At 42.0% G+C, this 18,679-nt stretch overlaps 1 protein-coding gene across 3 annotated transcripts in view; it reads right to left on the minus strand.

Annotated features, from left to right (window-relative positions):
- NTRK2 (neurotrophic receptor tyrosine kinase 2) overlaps nt 1-18,679 on the minus strand; it is a 352,156-nt gene that overhangs the window by 285,792 nt on the left and 47,685 nt on the right. For all 3 annotated transcript variants that reach the window (XM_087444336.1, XM_004440798.3, XM_087444335.1), the window contains exons 6-8: nt 15,632-15,768; nt 14,983-15,115; nt 12,243-12,548 (exon numbers count right to left, since the gene is read on the minus strand). In XM_087444336.1, coding sequence (XP_087300462.1) covers nt 12,243-12,548; nt 14,983-15,115; nt 15,632-15,768 — 576 coding nt within the window. The remainder of the gene's footprint in view (nt 1-12,242; nt 12,549-14,982; nt 15,116-15,631; nt 15,769-18,679) is intronic.

Raw genomic sequence — 18,679 nt, forward strand, 5'->3', positions numbered from 1 at the left:
CTTGACAAGTGGTGAGTCGGTCTGTGCTGGGGGTTCCAAACCTGCAAACCCCAGGCCCCGAAGCGGAGCTCATGAACTTAACCGCTACGCCACTGGGCCGGCCCCAAGACCATTGCTTTTTTTTACTGTTTCTCTTATACAGTGGGCCATTTTAATTGCAATTTTGGTATTTTTATTCCAGAGACAGATCATTTCTGTACCACTTTTGCTATTCTCTGATGGTTTAGGAGTTACTTTCAAACTATATTTTGGCACATCCATTTGCGTTCACAAACACATTATTAAACAGCCTGTATAATGATATTTAAAGCACAATTTTGTTCTCCACTTGGTCTTCAGGGAGGGGTTGCAAGGCTAAATAAACCCTTTTTTTGCCCTAATAAAACACAGAAAAATAAATGTTGTTTCTCTATTGAAATGGTTTATGTATAAGAGATTATAAATAAATATATATTTATAGAAAATGCAAAAGTATACCCACTTAATTTTTCTGGATAACTCTGTAGTCATCAAGATGATCAGAATATTCTATTTTAAAGTATTCCCATGAGATTTGCAAAAATACTTTTTAATCCTTTTTAAAATCACTGTCAACAATAGCTGGTGACAAAAACATTTGCTACTGATTCTCCAATCAGAACTAACTGGGTCTCTATATGAAAGCCCACTTGGAAATAAAATTAAATTTCAATATAATATTTAAGTGATTACAAAATGAATTTTCAAAGCTACTTCCTATGTTTTTAGTCCTCATTCGCCATGTGAAAAAGTAAAACTTGTAAACCATAAAGCTGACTCAGTTCTCATTTCACTTCTGAGCCCTTAGCAGAAAAATACCATTTACAATAGAGTGAAACTTGAGCCAATTCTCTGTTCATGTATTCTTGAGTGAATAATCAAGATTAGTCTAAATGAAGAAACAAATAAAAGTGGCCCTAGTGTTCAAATTAGAATTTTAACACAGTGCAACTAGAAGAATATCTATTTCAGTGGGGGAAAAATTAAGTAGATGGCTGTGCACTTTGATTCAGGGATGCTGCATACTGCCATGCTTTGCACAACTCTAGAGGGCGCCATTCAGACTGCAGTCTATGTGAATGGCACCAGCTGAAATTGTGCAGTGCACAACCTCTGCAGCCACATGTGATGGGCCTACATCAATTCATACAAAGTCATCAATTCCAGTAAATTTCAATTGTATTTCAAGTTTTATTATCCCAAACGCCATTTCAAAGCAGTTTTGAGTTATAATATGTCAATATGTATTGTCAGAATCATTTGTAGCTGATGTGATACCCTGAGAAGAGTCTTGAAAGCTGCCCTGCAGTTTGAGGAGTAATTGAGTGAAAAAAAGCAGCAAGAAATCCTGGTGGCAGCCCTGGTGATGTCATCTGCGGCGTGCCCACCCATCGTCTGAAGTCCTTCCCCTTTGCAAAGTCCCTGGACCAAATGGTGTCCCCTCCCTGGGGGGACTTCCTACCCCTGCAGAAGGAAATATTTTATAACTCCAAGTGAGCAAGTCATTCTTTGAACTGCTCAGTAATCCATTCCTTTAGAAGATCTCACTCTAGTCCTCTTCTCACCGTGCCCTCGACATACAGCCTGAATCTGCAAGGCTACCTGTCCACGAGAGTCTATCCTTCACTTCTAGACCTCACTCCAGGTGCCAGGACCCAGAATTCCCTCCCCACAAGCTCCACACCCACTTCCTAGGCCTAGCCAGCCTTTCCCCTACATCTGTCAGCCCACAGGTGGCCATACCACCAGTATGAGCACTCTCTGACCCCAGACCCAAGGGAGGGGCGAGGGCTGAGCTAGGACAGGTGGGCTGGGGGGTCCACATGTACACTCGTGAAGTCTCTCATTGTATAGTCAGAGTCACGGGACAGGGGTCATGGCCAGGGACCAGCTCTACCAAAACTACTATGCTCCAGCCTGGAACTCCAAGAGTCTGAGAATTCAATCTTCAAACCCAGCCTTCCAGGTCATTATAAACATTTATTTGCCAAGGTAGGAGGATAGAACCTATTTTATTTAACAATTCATTAACTTGATTAATATTTTGTAAGTATTTGGATATAAGTATGTGGACCTTCATTGGTACTAGGGTGACCAACCATCCAGACTGCTGAGACAGAGGAGATCCTGAGATCTTGGACTTTATGCTTTAAAACTGGGATAATCCCAGGCAAATCTTTGCAGTTTTCCCAGGAATGAGGGCCTTTCCCAGACGTAAGACTTGTAGTGCACGCTGGGGCGGAATGAGTGGGTCACCCTGATTTGTTCTCCTGCTCTCAGGGACCCAGCACGGGTGAGAGGGGGGCCCGCAGTTAGCAGGCGCTCCTACACATGCAATTCCATGAGAAAGTAAAAAGACGGAGGATTCAGAGTCAGATTCCTCTAAGCCGCACATTGAAAGGGCCTCAGTGAATACGACTGCCGTACAGGCTCCATCAGCTTCACGGCAGAGAGGGAACACCCAAACACATCACTCACACAAAGCCCCCAGGAAGATCTAAGAACATCGAATCAATTCAATGTAGCAAATGTCAGTATAGAAAAATGGGATTTGGCGTGGCATCAAAAGTAAGTAGGTTAGCCTATAATCTGAAACAAAGGTCATTTTCTGGATTTAGGATTCATATCAGTGCATACCTTTCCCACCAAGTTCACCAGCAGAACCATTAGGTCATGTCTAAACATTCTGAAAAGCACCACGTTTTCCTAACTTCACTTTCCCAGATGTATGAAAAGTATTGTCACTTTACTTTTGTTATCAGTCATAGCCAAACTTAGTGCAAGATTATGAAACTCGCAGAAAGACAATGTGGGAGGAACAATGATGGGGTTTTTTTCCTCCCTAGCAAACTGTACTATGTCTGATGAGGGCCTAGTCACTGCAAGAAAGAAATGCCTCTCTGTGTACAAAGGCTTAGGACGTCTGGCACATGGGAGGATGCACAGACCTAGAGCTTATGAAAAGCAAGGGTCACGTCACTCCAGCTGACCCCAGATCATTAAGCACAGTATTTTGCTTCTAGCAACTTCTCAATCAAGCTACCTCTCATCATGTTTACACTCCAATAGTGAGGTAGTTGTTAACATCATTTTAAATGCAGACAGAAAAAAAATCACCACTTCCTTTGTAGACTTGTGGCAAAGGTCAAATTTTGAAACTATCCTGCCCTTGTTAAGTCTAATTTCTAACTTGTTCCTTTTACTCAGTGTAAATACATTCACTATATATCGTGATATGCTAAAGGTAGGAACCTCTGTTGGAGATGTTCAGACTAAAAGGTGAATGAGGAAAGAGAAACACTGGAAATGAGAGAAAAAAGCCAATGAAGAGAGAATGAATGAAAGATAAACGAGGAGCATGGACTTGAGTGACGCGCTCTAGTGGGATCTGAGAAGGGTCACACTTCCTTGCATACTGTCCTAGTAGCTCTCATCCAGTGAGAAATCTCAGATTAGGCAGCAGGAGGTGGCGTCAAGCCCTAAAGCTTCAATTGGGAATCTCCAGAAGAAAATAGGGCAATCTGGGAACACCATTAACCCCAGGGGCATTGCAAACCAGCAGTGGCCGGTTTCTCCCTCCATCCAGGGCTCAGTCAGTGCCGAGGCTGCAACTGCTCCCATCCGGAAGAAGACGCAGCCGAGCACAGCGTCTGCCTGTCTGACAGTCAAGTTCTATCTGCTGAAGAGTTTGTTGAGCATCTCCAGGTGCTCCCTCACTTGTGCTTTGTTCTTGACCTGAGGCACACTGTCAGGAATTACGGGAAGAGGACTAACAGGTCCAAGCGCAGCCTGAAGCGCTCCCGGGGAGAGGACCAAGGAGACGGTGCCACAGCCACAGGAGCACTCCTGACAAAGCTCCAGAGACACGCGATGTCTGCGCCTCGACAGACAGACTGCAGAGCATTCAGGCTTCTAAACACAGGTGATAAAATCACTTTTTCCGTAACTATACCAAACCAAAGCACTGCACCATCCTCTGAATTCCATGCTAAATGACTTAAAGTCAGGGCCTTTTCACTTCCATCTTCCCATCTCGGTTACAGCTCGCGAGTAAATCTTATGACTTTACGTAAATCTTCATGAATAAATCTTTACGACTTTTTAACTGTAAGACAACTATCGTTAAAGGAAAAGCACACTTGTAGGGTAAAAAAGAATGTGGGAAGATAGGTAGGCTGACAGTCGGGTTCACTTTCCATTCCGTTGCCAAGATAAAAATAATGATAAGGCCAGAAAACACATTTCCTTCCTTTAAGCTTTTAGTCTCTCTCTAATGCCCTAAAAAAAAAAAAAAAAACAAAAGAGAGAGAGATTTTTCTTTCAGTTCTATTTGCAGACTCCATTTAGTGTGATCTTGAAAAACATTTCAAAGAATTCCATATGATAAAGCAATAGCAAAAGATTTGTTCTTTTCAAAGAACTGCCCTTGCTTTGGCAACAGTGTTTTCTAACGTATGGCAGCTTGCCTTTTGATTTCCACATCCTTCTCCTTTGCCCTTTCTGAAGGGCAGGCTGAACTCAGGGCCCAAAAACATTGGGGGTTCCGATGTCTGGGTTTCATTTCTGGCTGAACGGCTAACGTGCTGTGCAGCATTGGGAGTCTGTTCACTCTTTCTGCAACAAAGAAGACTTCTGTACAACAGGAGAGGATAATAGGACTGGCTTTGGCAACTCAGGAGCTTCGGGAAGCATAATTAATTAACATGAGCACTCTTGAGACATAAAGAGCTATTTAAGTATAAATCTTAATTATCATGATTATTATGAGTCTGTGGCCGAACCATACTCTTCTCAGTTATTTAAGGCAGAAAAGCAGGTAGAACTTTCTTTCCTTTCACTCCCAAGTCAAGAAGTGGGTCCTGACAAATGGCCTAAGGAACAGGTAGTGGGGGCTTTAGATTTTCCTATTATGTGACATTCGGAGAAAGTTCCTCTCCCAACATTGTTTGGCCTAAATTCACCAAATCTAAATCTGCCAGTTTGAGGGCAATTCTAAGTGCTTCAGAGAGCTCTAGTTCATCCAGACGTCATGAATCTTTTGCTAAAACGGTACGAATGAGAAGCTGTGGGGAAAACTCTTCCAGTATTTATAGTTTGTTCCTGACGCGCATTTTGCATAGGAGACAACTGCTCCCGAATTAGGAAGCATAAGTCACTAACTCCCACTGCTCGTGTGAATGAGCATTCTTGAGCTATGACATTCTTCCTGAATGAGTGGGCCATAAAGACACTCTTTATGTACTGCCTAAAGAAAGGGAAGCTTTAAAACACCGGTCCTTTATCATCTAGTGCTCTGGCTAGGTTTGTTCCAAGCCTAAAGTATTAATCACTTGGGTGATGATTTCGATAAGAGAATCTACTCTAAAACAATCAACGTGTTCACGTTTATAGAAATATCTGACCTTGAAAATTCTCAGAACTTGTGCTTTCTCATCAGAATATGCTAGCAAAGGCTCCAGGTTTCTTCCTCATAACACTTAACAAGCAGTCTTTCTGCCATTAATTTCTGCTTAAAAAGACACCCTTCCCACTTCTAATCTCCACTCAGTCTCCACGCACACTTTTGTGTTCATGAAGGGACTTCTCTATATGTAGGATCAAATTCCAATGACAGCAACATAGTGGATCAATTTCACCTTAGACAACTCTTATTTTTGGCCCGTAAGCTAAATAGGATACAGCAGAATCTTTGGAGAATCCTCAGATAACCCCGCTCTCTCTCTCTGTGTGCCTACACTGCTGTCTCCACTTTTTATTCACTCTCCCAAGCCTCCTTAAGCTACATCTTGAACTCATCCTACTTTTTGCCAAACCCAATTAGAGTGCATCTCTGTACACCAGCTATTCTATATTTGCATCGTTATTACTAGTTGATATCCTCAGGGAGTCAGTGAGGCAATCTTGATGGATATCAGTCCTTCTAGTGGCTTCCCCAGGCTCTGCAGGGCAGAGGTGAACTACCCTCTCTACACAAAATGTGGTCCACGGACCTGCAGCATCAGCATCATCGGGGAGGTGGTTAGAAATGCAGGCTCTCAGGCCCTTCTCCAGACTCATGGAATCAGAATCTGTATTTAACAGGATCCCCACCGTATGTGACTCTGACTTTTCTCCACTTTAGTGACTGCGTGTATGGTCACTAAAGTGTGAGAAAGCTCTGGTTTACAACTCCATGAGAAGTTTTACGGAAGTCAAAAGGCCCTAGTGGGCCTAAGGGATGGCAATTTTTCAGTGAAACATAAGGCAAACCTAAAAACAGCCAGATACCCAAATATTGAGGGGGGTGGGTACTCACTGGCAGAGGCTGCAAAAAACATTAGGGGTAAGGGCAGGAGATGTGCTTGGTCCCCAGTGGCACACCTCTGGGCCCTGTTCCAAATGGGGCAGGGGAAGGGGAAATAGCCTAGACACCAGAAGGAGCTTGCATTTACCCACCCTCTCTAGGAACCAAACTTTGACTTAATTTTCTCCTTAAAGGGCCAAGTCTAGAAAGCTCACGTTACAGGTGGCAGAGTCCTGAGGTCCTCTTCCCTAGGCATGCCCAAGATTCTAGATAAGGAAGGACAAAGCCAGTGCCGAGAGAAAAGCAGTTCTGGGCAGAGAGTTTCTCCCTGATGGCTACAGAGCATAAACACAAAGGGAGGCAAGGAATGGGGCCCTTGGACATTACTCTGAGCTCCCGCCTCTCCTGGGGCAGGTATATGCATCACCCTCAGACACACTCATCTTCACAAGAACCTTCTACACAGGTGCTAGAACCCCACATTTTATAGGGAGGAAAGCCAAGTTAAGAGGTGGTAAGAAAATTGCTCAAAGCCACACAGGTCATGGAGGATGGAACTCATATTTGAATCAGATCTGCGTCTCAAACCCAAACCCTTCCCACCATGCCAAAGCTTCCCTTTGAATAACGTGGAGAGTGGTGGCTAATTATGCTCAAAAGTCCAAATTCAAGAACTAGATGTGAATGAGTCATTTGGATCTATAGCAAGTAACAGGAGTTTATCTCATTAAAGGTAAAATCTTTGAGGTTCCACCTATTCTATTTAATATTCTCTGTTCAGTGGCTTCCACAAAAAGAGAACAACCAAAGGGGTGCTGAATTCTTCATTGCCTATAATTTCCACACATCTTTAGCAGAACAGTGTTCCTTCCTTCCCTCCATGAGTAGATCCTGCCTAATATGGGGACAGGGACATCCCTGGGAATTAGAAGCTGATCTCTTAGAACCAGGGTGAGGGCAACCAGCAGACAGACATGAAAGCCCAAGGGTTTCTCTACCTTTTCTCGCTTTACGGGTGGTTGGAGTATTTTCCTCTACGGGGGGAGGGCTGTGTTTTATCGCCCCAGTCACACGCCTCCCCTGCCACCTTCCTGAGAAGCAGGACCCATGCTGTCTCCGCTTTGTAACTCGCTACAGTGGGTAGCCCAGCAGCCTCCGTTTCTCATATCTCCAAGGAGATCTGACATAGTATTCAAAATCCTAGGAGGCTGGTATGACAGGACGTTAAACAAGACTCTTCCTGCCTGAGTAACCGACACCACAGTGAAAGTGCGGCACTCAGAAGCAGGATTCACACAGGAAGTGGCTGAGCACTGGATCCATGTCCTCTGAAATGTCTGAGTCACACCGAGACTTTAAGACGTCCCAGAGAAGGGAGAACGAGGGAGGACTTATAAAGAAGTTTCTTTGGGGAGAAGTGTTGCCATTGCCATCAGCCAACCATGAGGCTTCCACGCACCACTCTGAGAACCTGAATTGTGTTCCTTGCAGGTGGAAGGCTCGGAGGACAAGCGCCTGACTCCTGCCAGAGACGGCCAAAGCAACCCGTGGTGATGGGAGGCAAGTGGCGTTTGGGTTTGACCTGTACACCCAGAGGTGTCAGACCAAAGGAACGTGAGTGTTCCCCAGAGACCAGATGGAGGCAGCTCGGGAGAAAGTCTGTGTGGGGAGTCTTATGTCCTGACAACAGGTCCCTCTGGAGGGGCAAAAGGACCCCAACAATACAAAGCTACATTCCTGGGGGCTGACAAAGGAGCGGCTTCCACCAGCTGGAACAGAGGGGCATTTGCTTCTGTCATGGGAACTGCAGGAGAGGGGACTGCAGAGAGGCATCCAGGAAAGAAGGGCCGTGAATCAGCATTGAACATGCCCAGGTCCCCAGAGACAAAGCCACCAGCAAGCACACTTCTCTGCCATCTGTCCTCCTTGCCCACCCCCTTCCACCTGGGCAGCAGAGGGGCTGACACCTCATTAGCTAGCCCCACCCCCCACCCCCATATAGCCAGCCTGAAGTTGGAGAGGAGAGGAGACTGGCTGTTAAATCAAGTCCAGAGTTTTGATTTCTAACTCAGGACAGGCATACTATTTCTCAATTGAGATTCTGTCTGCAACCTAAAGTGATCAAAAGATTATCTGTTACTCAACAATTGAGCAGGAAGGTCTAACTCAAATCAGAGCTCTCACCCCAACCGGTGACTCCCAGCCTTGCCTGCACACTGGAATCACTGGGGATCTAAAAATAAAAACGCTGAAGCCCAAGCCTCACCCAGGAGCCACTGAACCAGAGTTGCTAAAAGTAGGCCCCAGGAATACGTACTAAAAACACAATAAAATAAAGTAATAATTACAACTCTCCAGTTGATTCTCATGTGCAACGAGGAACAGGACGCGACTCCTCTAAGAGCCAGAGACAAATCCTAGTGAATAAATTTTAAAGGGATGAAGGAAAACAAAAATGAAATAAAAGTAGTTTGACTGTCACAAGGTGTACTCTTCAGTGTGCTAGAAAGATAAACACTATAGTTCTCCAGATTTCATTTTGAAGCTGAAAGTTGCATTTTGTGCTTCAAACATAACCCAAAACTGACCAGAGCTGAGTTCAGTTCTGAACGTGGGATCCAAAACAATCAGTTTAGTGTTTGGAGTTTGGCGAAGTCTTCCCTCCCTTTCATAGTTACTAGCCAGATCGCCAGTGATTGACAGGTGGGGAAGGCATTGGCCTGGTACCCAGGGTCCTGCTGACATCTAAAGATCTGATAACACCTGTCCTTCCTCATTAGAACCCTGATTGGGTTTGCTGTCAGTGTCTGCAAGGTCCCAACACTCTGGAGAGACATTCTATGGGGATCTTTACTGCCTGCCTACGTCCTCACACCATGTGGATGGCACCCTCTCGGCCTGGTTGATGCTGGCTCGAGGTCTCTCTCCACTCTTCCTCCGGGTGGAAAGCAGAGTGTCTGCCACTATGTGCAGGGTTTCCATACCACGCGGTACTAAAGGACATCTGGAATGTAATGACATCCAGTCAGTCCATCCTCTTCCATGTTCACCCATTTTTGTTTTAGGGACTTTTTGGTTATACTTCTGTTTTAATTTGGACACTTTTCATTCTATCTCCAAATAGAGAATGAATTCCCAAGCAAGGTGACCATCCCATGGAAATCTCAGTTCTGAGCCGAGTGAGGAGCACACACTCTAGGGACAGCAGAACTGCCATTTTAATTCTTCAGGCTTCGCATGGCAACGACCCGCCTTCACGGGGATGCCAGGCTGCCTGCTTCCTTGTAAGCCAGGAAACTCGCGATGCAAAAAAGAAGGATCTCATCAAAACAACTGGGAAAGAAATAACTGAAACTTCTTATCAAGAAGATTTGTAAGAGCTAGACTTCTTCCTCAATCACTATCTGAGGATGGCAGAAACACTGAAGGACTATAAACCCAAACTTGACCTGTGGTCCTTAAGTTGGAATGTACCTTCAGACCAGCAGGGAAATGATACACATATTTGCTATTTGTTTATTTTTCTTTAGTTTTAAAGGGGAGTTAGAAGGAAAGGAAGCAATTCTAAGAAAGGCCATTATCTGTAGGCTTAGGCTACAAATCTCATAAATATCCGCAAAGATTCTATCACACAAGCCAAGTGAGGTCAATCTCTAATTGGTCACACTGGTTTATGGCCCACTAAGGCCATTTATATCCACTGTCACCTTGGGCCAAGTCTCTTTCATTTCCACTTTCATTTATTACTCCTTGATAGCTGGTCTTTGAGTAAACACTTAAAGAGAAAAAAAAATCAGTCTTTTCTAAAAGCAGACATTTATATTTTAAAGACCTGAAAAAAATGAATAAATGAACAAGAAGAGGGAAAGAAAGGAGGGGAGAGAACGTCTTTATAAAATGTAGCTTAATTTTTATTTTTGATAGATAAATGATGATTTCTTTTAAAGGGAATATCTGAGAGACTCCAAGTTATTCTTTTACCAGAAAACAATTCTTTCCTATTAGTAACTAAGTTAAAACTAACAAAAGTGATCAATAAAAATGAAGCCATGTGGATAAGAGGAGTTAGGGTCTACCAAATATTGGCACCATACAGAAATGTTCAAAAGAATATATGTCAAAATCCTGTCTAAAATAGAAGCTACCAGCTTTACACCAACAGAGCTGTGCACGTATCAAAGTACACAGTCCTCTTCTAAAACTTTTCAAGTCCAGACCTTCACGCTGAATCAAGTTCACCTCCAAAGGTTTTAAAAGGCAGTTGCTGACAAAATTCAAATAAAGTCTGAAGTTTAGGTAATAGTGATATACCAGTGTCAGTTTCTTAGTTTTGACAAATGTACTGCAGTAATGCAGGATGTTGACAGTAGTAACAACTGGGTGAGGGGTCTCTGAGAACTCTCTGCACTGCTTTTGCAACTTTTCTGTAAATCTAAAATTACAAATAAAAAGTTTCTTTAAAAACAAACAAAAAGCAGTTGTCACAAAGCAGTTGTCCCAAAGTCTCCGAATTTACCTATAAAGCTGTATTCCCCCAAACGAGCAGGAAGAAACACAGTAATCCAGAGATTTCCTACAGCAAATGTGGCCGAGCAGCTAAACTCTAAATTAAGAGGAAGATTTAATGGGAAACACAACCACTGCCAGGGGTGTCTGTGTAGGGTGTCCAAACACAGCTTGTTTTATGTGCTCCTGAAAGGCTGTTTGTAAATCAAACTGATATAATTCAAATCACATTTTGAACACAGTAAGGAAGCTTGTACATCTAAAACGCTGTTTAATAAATACCAGGATAATGGAAAGACTCATTACATAATGAGAATGACTGCATTCTCATTTCCTATTTGGGAAGGTGGCTTTGCACGGACCACCTCTGTCTATGGGGCCGCCCTGCAAGCCACATAAGCATATGCTGCCCAAGCAGCCCCTGCCCCACAGGCCTCCAAATTTCTATTTTCCCTTCCCTCTGCCAGGCCATCTTTGTGAGGCTGTGATGAACTCAGAGCTATTATGGTGAGGAATTCTGTTCATGTACAGGTCCTAACGTCCAAACACAAATCTCAGCCTCCACAATGGGCAACAAGATCAAACGAGTAGAATTCCTCCACTGAACAACAGTACTGAAGCAGGTAGATGCATGGCAATTGTCCCTGCTGTTAGTGGGGCTCACACTTAAAATTCTCCTGCTGGCCAAGGAACGGACTCCTGATGCCAGCCACACTGTTTCCAAGGCAAACCATCAGTCAAGTGGGAACTGCACCATTCCTAGAAAGACCATTCGGGATCTGATCTCAACTCAGTCAGCCCAGGTAAGCAAAACATTCCAGGACACTGGTTTCTCATCCACGGATGAGACAGCAGGATTCTGGATTCTAAATGGATAAGAGGCTAGAAAGTACATCTTCAGTAGCTCATGAGCCAACCAAACACAGTTCATCTGCTCACAGTTTTGCAAGGGCTTTGCCATTATGGGTACAAAATCTCATTAAACACTTGAGACAAAACTAATATGTGTATATCAGATTATTGTTCAAAATTATTCATCCCCCCATCACCTCCTTGGGAGGAGTAAGAGTCCTGCCCATGGACTTGGCTTTGGCTCTGACTTGCTTTGGTCAATGGCATAGAGGCTGAAGAGACCATGTGCCAGTCCTGAACCTAGGCCTTAAGAAGCCTTGCATGTTTCTAGTGGCCTTCTTGCATTCTGCACTCGCTATCAGAAACAGATCTCCTGTGTAGCTGCTGCTTCTTCACTCCGCACTCCAGAATAAAGACGTGTGGAACAAAACCACCCCAGCTGACCTACAGAACCATGAGCAAGACTAAATCATGGTGTTTTAAGCCACTGGGTTTTGGGATGGTTTATTGTACACATAATTTTGTCAATAGTTGAGTGCTATACTCTATCCTCTCCTCAGATGCAAAAGCATCAGGTACTCACCATCATCGATTCCAGGCCAGCCCATGAAGTGAGCAGAAATCTGTTTCTCATCCTTCCCATACTCATTCTTGGCTACTAACTTGTAGTCCCCATTATTCATGTGAGTGGGATTATCCAGCTGGAGGCAGCCGTGGTACTCCGTGTGATTGGTAACATGGATTTTAGTACAGATGTATTTGGACTCATTCAGTATTGCCCCGTTATAGAACCACTGAAGCGCTGGTTTGGGGTTGCCTTTCACAGTGAATGGAATGCACCAGTGGTGGTCTGAGGTTGGAGATTCGAGAAATGTGATAGTTGGAGCAACTAAATTGAAAAAGAGAGAGTTAATAGTATCAGAATGCTCAGAATTCTCCCATCTCCAGATTTCTATGTCATCGACAGGGGTTTTATTCAACCATTGTTTGGTTTAAAGAAACACATGACCAGCAACTCTGGAATCCATCAATATTTTGTAACATCATCAAGGTTGATTTAACTCCCTACAGAGAGCTTCAGAGAGACTCCTTTCCCTGCTCTACCTAAAACCCATGCATCACAGTCATTTTTCAAATCTATTCAGTGTGAGAACCAGCTCCAAACAGATCCCAGAGATTTCTGACAGTGGAAAAGGTTCACTTGAAGTCGACTTTGGTTTCTAATATGTATGCCTTGATATTATGTAGATTCATAACCAAAACATTGAGGGCCACTATTTTTATAGTACTTCACCAAATAATACAAATATCAACAAACATCAACAAAAATGACTGGAAATCTTGTCTGAAGCCCTGATCTCACATAACTTATCTAAACCACATCAAACTGATCAATGCAATAAATGTTGCTACCTATGCTGATTACTACAAAGTGTGATAAATTCATATTTTTCACTGATTGTCAATAGTAAATGCTCTTCAAAAGCATCACATTTCATTATAGTACAGCCATTTTTACCAGGATTTCAGATGTCTATGTTTTTATCCTTTAAATGTCTGGAGTCCTATCTAAACCTGGACAAACTAGAGATTATTTTAATATTAAGTATAAAGCACTTTATGCATTGGAGAAACAACGTCTTTAAATAGAGTACTCAGTACTCCTGAGTGAAGGTATTTAAAACCCCTCATAACTGTTTATTTTAATGTGGTGTGACTTTGATAATTATGCAATCAAAGACTGGAAAAGACCTTTGAGACCTAATGGCATCATTTTTCAGACTAAGAATCCCACGTCCAATGAGGGTAAGTGACTTGGTCAAGGTTACTGAGCGAGGCAGATCTGGATCCAGAACTCCTGACGCCTAACCCAGGAGCCCTGCCCTCTCGTGCACTGCTTCCTGGTTGTATGTGTTCATCACACAAAGGGGAGAAAACCACAGCCTGCTAACAAATACACTCTGAGTGGGGTCACTGCAAGGGTTAGCTCAGTTGTTAATATTCTTTATCACTTATTCCTTCTATTCTTTACCTAAACTTTGATACATAAGGTCAATTCTTGAGACCATGGTGACCACACAGATATTAACCTAAACTGAGAAGATTTTGAATTTAAGTGTCCTTATTTGTAGGTCTGTGTTAGAAACAGTAGGATCACAGTGGAGCAGGGACCACACTTACCTTCCTCCCACCAGCCCAGACCCCCGTGCCCAGGCCCCACGTATTCCTCCCACAATGCTCAAATGAGCTCTTGGTGAGGCGTGGGTGTCAGGACATAAAGTTGGAAGCTGGCTGCATAGATTTGGGAATAGCATTGACTTCAGGCTTCCAGGAGAGTCAAGATGATGGGAAATTATGAGGCCAGTACCTACTGGGCATGGTGGCAATACTGGCAGTGACAAAGGATGACGGCTGGTGACTTAGTCACTCACTCCAACAATCACATAGTGAATTGTGCTACAAGTGGACATTAACTAGTGTATTGACAGCTTGTGTCTACATGTGTGTAATGTGTAATTGTACCTACACACATGCGCATTCACGTTTTTCTCATCCAAATAGAGTAAAACCTCATTATTTATACCATGCCAGCTCAGAATTTGCAGTGATTTTTACCAATCACAGCATACATGTGATTTTTACCAACTATACATTCACACTGAATGCCACAATCTGGAATGCTGAGATATACATTGTGTTATTTATAATACTGGAAAATAATGCACATTTGCTTAAGAAGCATTAATATCCTATATCTTAGTTTCAATGTAAGCAGAAATTTAAAACAATTATAATAATAAAAGTTTTCTGCAGGTGATAATAATTTTCAATAATTTAAATGGGACTCCTCCAACCTTCCCACAGAAACTTAATGTCAAACTAATGAGGTTTAATGTATTAACAGTACAAGTGGTGTTTGTGAACAGCCAGCTCAATACTGTAGGTATCACGTCTTTAAACTTCCATGTTGCTTTTATACAGAAAAAAATTTTAGAAACTGGTTTATCAGAATTTAAACTAAAACTTATTAACAAGAGGAGGATAACCAGCTCAAAATATGTTCTATCAAAGACAGAGGAAGGCACAAGAGGACAAACTTAAGACCAAAAAAGAAGCTTAAAAGAAAGACAACGCATGAGCAAGAGAGATTAGCAGAAACAGAATAGTGAAGGAGGCTGACAACATTTCTGAATTAAGTACGCACAAAACACTGCATGGACTTTCTTAACACACTTAAGCAGCACCCAGAGTGTCCCAACGACAAAGGTAGGTGCGTCCACGATCATTTGCTATTAAGAACACATGCCGGTCTGATTACGTACAATGTACAGTGAGGTTGACAGAATCTTGATCTTCTCCTACAAGATTTTCTGCTACACAAGAGATTTGCTTTCCGCTGTCATCAGATGAAATGTTAGTTATCCTTAAGGAGCCCTGCATGTGGCTTGTTTCATTCTACAAATGAATTAACAGAGAAAAATAATCTTTATTAGGACTGATCCCAAAGTAACAAGATTTGGAGTTTCTTCCCCTAACTAGAGAAAATGATCTATAGCTTTAGAAAAGGTTTCTGGCATAAGGCTCAGGCAAAGGAGTAAACCAGAAGTTATTCTATTTCTCTAGATTTCAATCATTTAATGTGTGAAGTTGATTTAATCCTTGCATTCCTACCCACCTTCCTTCAAGGGAAAAGACCTCAAGGAGAGTCACTCACCTTGCTCACGATGACACAAAAAGCTCACTAGAGACATAGAGACTCTCCAATCTACTGGGTATACATAACTAAAATGCAAACTTGCATTAGTCTTTGTTAATTAAGAATAAATAGAAAGTAAATGTACAACAAAAACTTGTTGTAAATTTCTCTCTGTGGCCCTATAAAATATTAAATGAACATCAATAGATTAACACCATCTGAAGTTCTGAGACACTCTTGTCCCTCTATGAACTCAGAGCCAAACACAGCCTTACCATGTGTTTGGAAACCAGATTACCGACATCCCAGTACAAGTTCGGAACTGGGTCACCTGCGACGCTGCAAGATAACGTGACAGACTTCCCTTCCTCCACAGTGAGGTTAGGTGCAGCCAGATTCGCTGATGGCAAACCTGCGGAACAAGAAAACTAAATGGAGACGTATACGAATAGTCAAATGCATTATCAAAATAATAGCAATAAAATGAAAACTCTCTATGCTTTAAAATCAATAATTATTTACTTTCTGAGACTGATTTATGTTGATCTGAAAAAGTGCCAGGTTGATAAGCTTTACAGATTTAATGTGAACCCAAAATGCATGGTAATAAGATCTCAAAACAAATTTTGCACATCTCTTGAAAATATCGCAGAATCACTTTTTATTTAAGAAAACACTCATTTATGGAACTCTCTCTTCTACCTCTTTTGTATTCTACAGTTACTAATCTGGCTTTTTGCACACAAATAGGCATCGTATCTGAAGACCATGTAATCTCTTTCATCTCCTCCCCTCCACTTTTTTATAGTCAAGGACAAAAGAGTGAGAAGCATCTATATTTTTGCATAAATCCGTTTTTTGCATTAAGTAACTCAACAAATATAACCCACTACCAGACCTAGATTTTGAAAGAGTCAGAGTCAGACTATGGAAGGAAACGTAGTTTCAAAGCCTTGAACTATCACGGCATTCTCATATTTCAAAGCTATATAAATCCTAGTCAATATATTATGGATAGAATTGGTTACCCTATTGATGATATGACGAAAAAAGTTATATGGACCTTTATTCCAATGAAAAGTTCTTTTCCGGAAAAACCCTGAGAAGTATTTGTTATGAGATGAAATTGTGACCCTTATAAACATTTTTTAATATTTGAGGAGAGTGTTGTTTTATACTTTTACATTTCAAAAGCCAGCTTTGCTTTATTGACACTGCCGTCACTTCATTAAACCACCACACATACTGGGTCTTTACGCTGCTTTAAACCACAGGGGAATCATAATATTTTTTACATGAAGACAGGTCTCAGAGGTTTTAACAATATGTCAGGTTCTGCCAGTCAAGCCAGTCCCTCGCTTGGTATCAAAAACTCTGCTTGGGGCTGCACTCACTCCGACAGCTGTGTCCCACGGACTATGACACATCATTAAGTCAGAAGGAACCCAGAGGTCAGAAAAGGCAATTCATCAACAGCCGATAAACTGCAATTAACCCACCCACATAACGGTGTCTGATCCACCGTCTTCACAGTACTACGCATAAACCCTTCTCTTATGACGCAGTCCTTACGGACAAAGCCATTAGTCTTTATTACTAAAACCAAACTGGAACAAGGTTTATACAGCGTACGTCTCACGGTATCCCGAACATTGATAAAAGACTTCCCCACAAGATCTGGCTTTCAGTGGCTGGTTTGACCTCGTCAGAACTCTTCCTTCCTGTCAGCATCCAATAGAGAGCAATGTTATATCTTTCATGGGGTTTCGAAAAGGCCCCTAATACTCTGAGTTATACTAGACTATGAAGCATATACGAGTGATCAAGAGGCAGCACCGTTAACAGGAATGAGCACTGGATCAGGTCATGAGTGCCCTAGACCTTAAACCTGGTTGGTATTATGTGGCCTTGGGGGAGTCATTTCTCTTCTCTCAATGTATTTTCTTCTTTATAAAATTAAACTGTTCAATTGGAAGATCTAGCACTAAGGTCTCCTAGTTCTAATATTTGGTGACAACTTCTGTGACAATTAAGCTTCCCAATTTATTAAAAAGTATGTCAAGACAAAGATATAAGAAAGGTGCCTACTCAACAAAAAATCTCTCTGCACATGGGTATGACCTAGGTGACTTTTTTTTTTTTTTTTTTTGTGAGGAGGACTAGCCCTGAGCTAACATCTGATGCCAATCCTCCCCTTTTTTCTTGAGGAAGACTGGCCCTGGGCTAACATCCGTGCCCATCGTCCTCTACTTTATATGGGACGCCGCCACAGCATGGCTTAGCAAGTGGTGCATCGGTGCGCGCCCAGGATCCGAACCTATGAACCCCGGGCCGCTGCAGTGGAGTGCACACACTTAACTGCTGCACCACTGGGCCGGCCCCTGACCTAGGTGACTTTTTAAAAATATATTTTTAATTTGTTTTTTTTTAATCAAAATAGTCACATAGTTTGAAGAGTTTATAATTCTACAAAACTTGTTACGAAAAATATTCAACCTACTGTATGAAAAACAGTAGTCTCACCTCACACATGTGGCACTATTTCCTATTCCCCAGAGGCACTCATTTCCTCTCATTTAACTTTTTTTTTTTTTTGAGTATTGACCTCTATATCACTAAAGATCATGCTTATATTGCTAATTCTTGATTTTTCTGTTTTAACATTATCTACTGACCTCTCACCATGAGATGAGAATGAGGCTCACATTCACACAGGTCAGCCCTCCCCAATTGCCCAAACCACACTCAACATGCTCTGTCATCATATCTTTCCACGCATTATGAAGTTATGTTGTCCTGATGTAGACCTAAAGTTTATTATGAGTACATGAACCCTGTTGACAGCTGAACCACTGTATGTAATAGTTATCATAGTTTATCAAATTTAAGACAGCATTAGGATATAGCACTGTGACATATACCACTAAGAAAGAAAAAAAAAACAATGCTAATTCAACTTTGATACAATGCTTTCTCACCACTTAGACCTCCTATTATTTGGATATTGGACCTTTTGGATGTTCCATCAAGTGTTTTAATCCTTTCTCTGCTATTTTCCATCTTTTTTGTCTATTTGCTCTATTTACAGGGAGATTTCCTCAGATTTACCTTTCAAACCTTCTTTTAAGGTTTTCATTTCTCTGTCCTATTTTTAGTTTCCAAGGCTCTTTTGTTCCTGAATGGTCTTCTATTTTTATAGCACCCTGTTTTTCTTTCATGGGTGCAATATCTCTTTTGATCTCTATCAGATATTAATGATCATTTCTTTTGAATTTTTCTTCTCTCTATACCACTTTTGCTCCTTGTAACTTCTTTTCCTTTCT

The sequence above is a fragment of the Ceratotherium simum genome, chromosome 20, assembly GCF_057802395.1.
Source record: "Ceratotherium simum simum isolate JZ-2026a chromosome 20, ASM5780239v1, whole genome shotgun sequence".
NCBI classification, from domain to species: domain Eukaryota; kingdom Metazoa; phylum Chordata; class Mammalia; order Perissodactyla; family Rhinocerotidae; genus Ceratotherium; species Ceratotherium simum.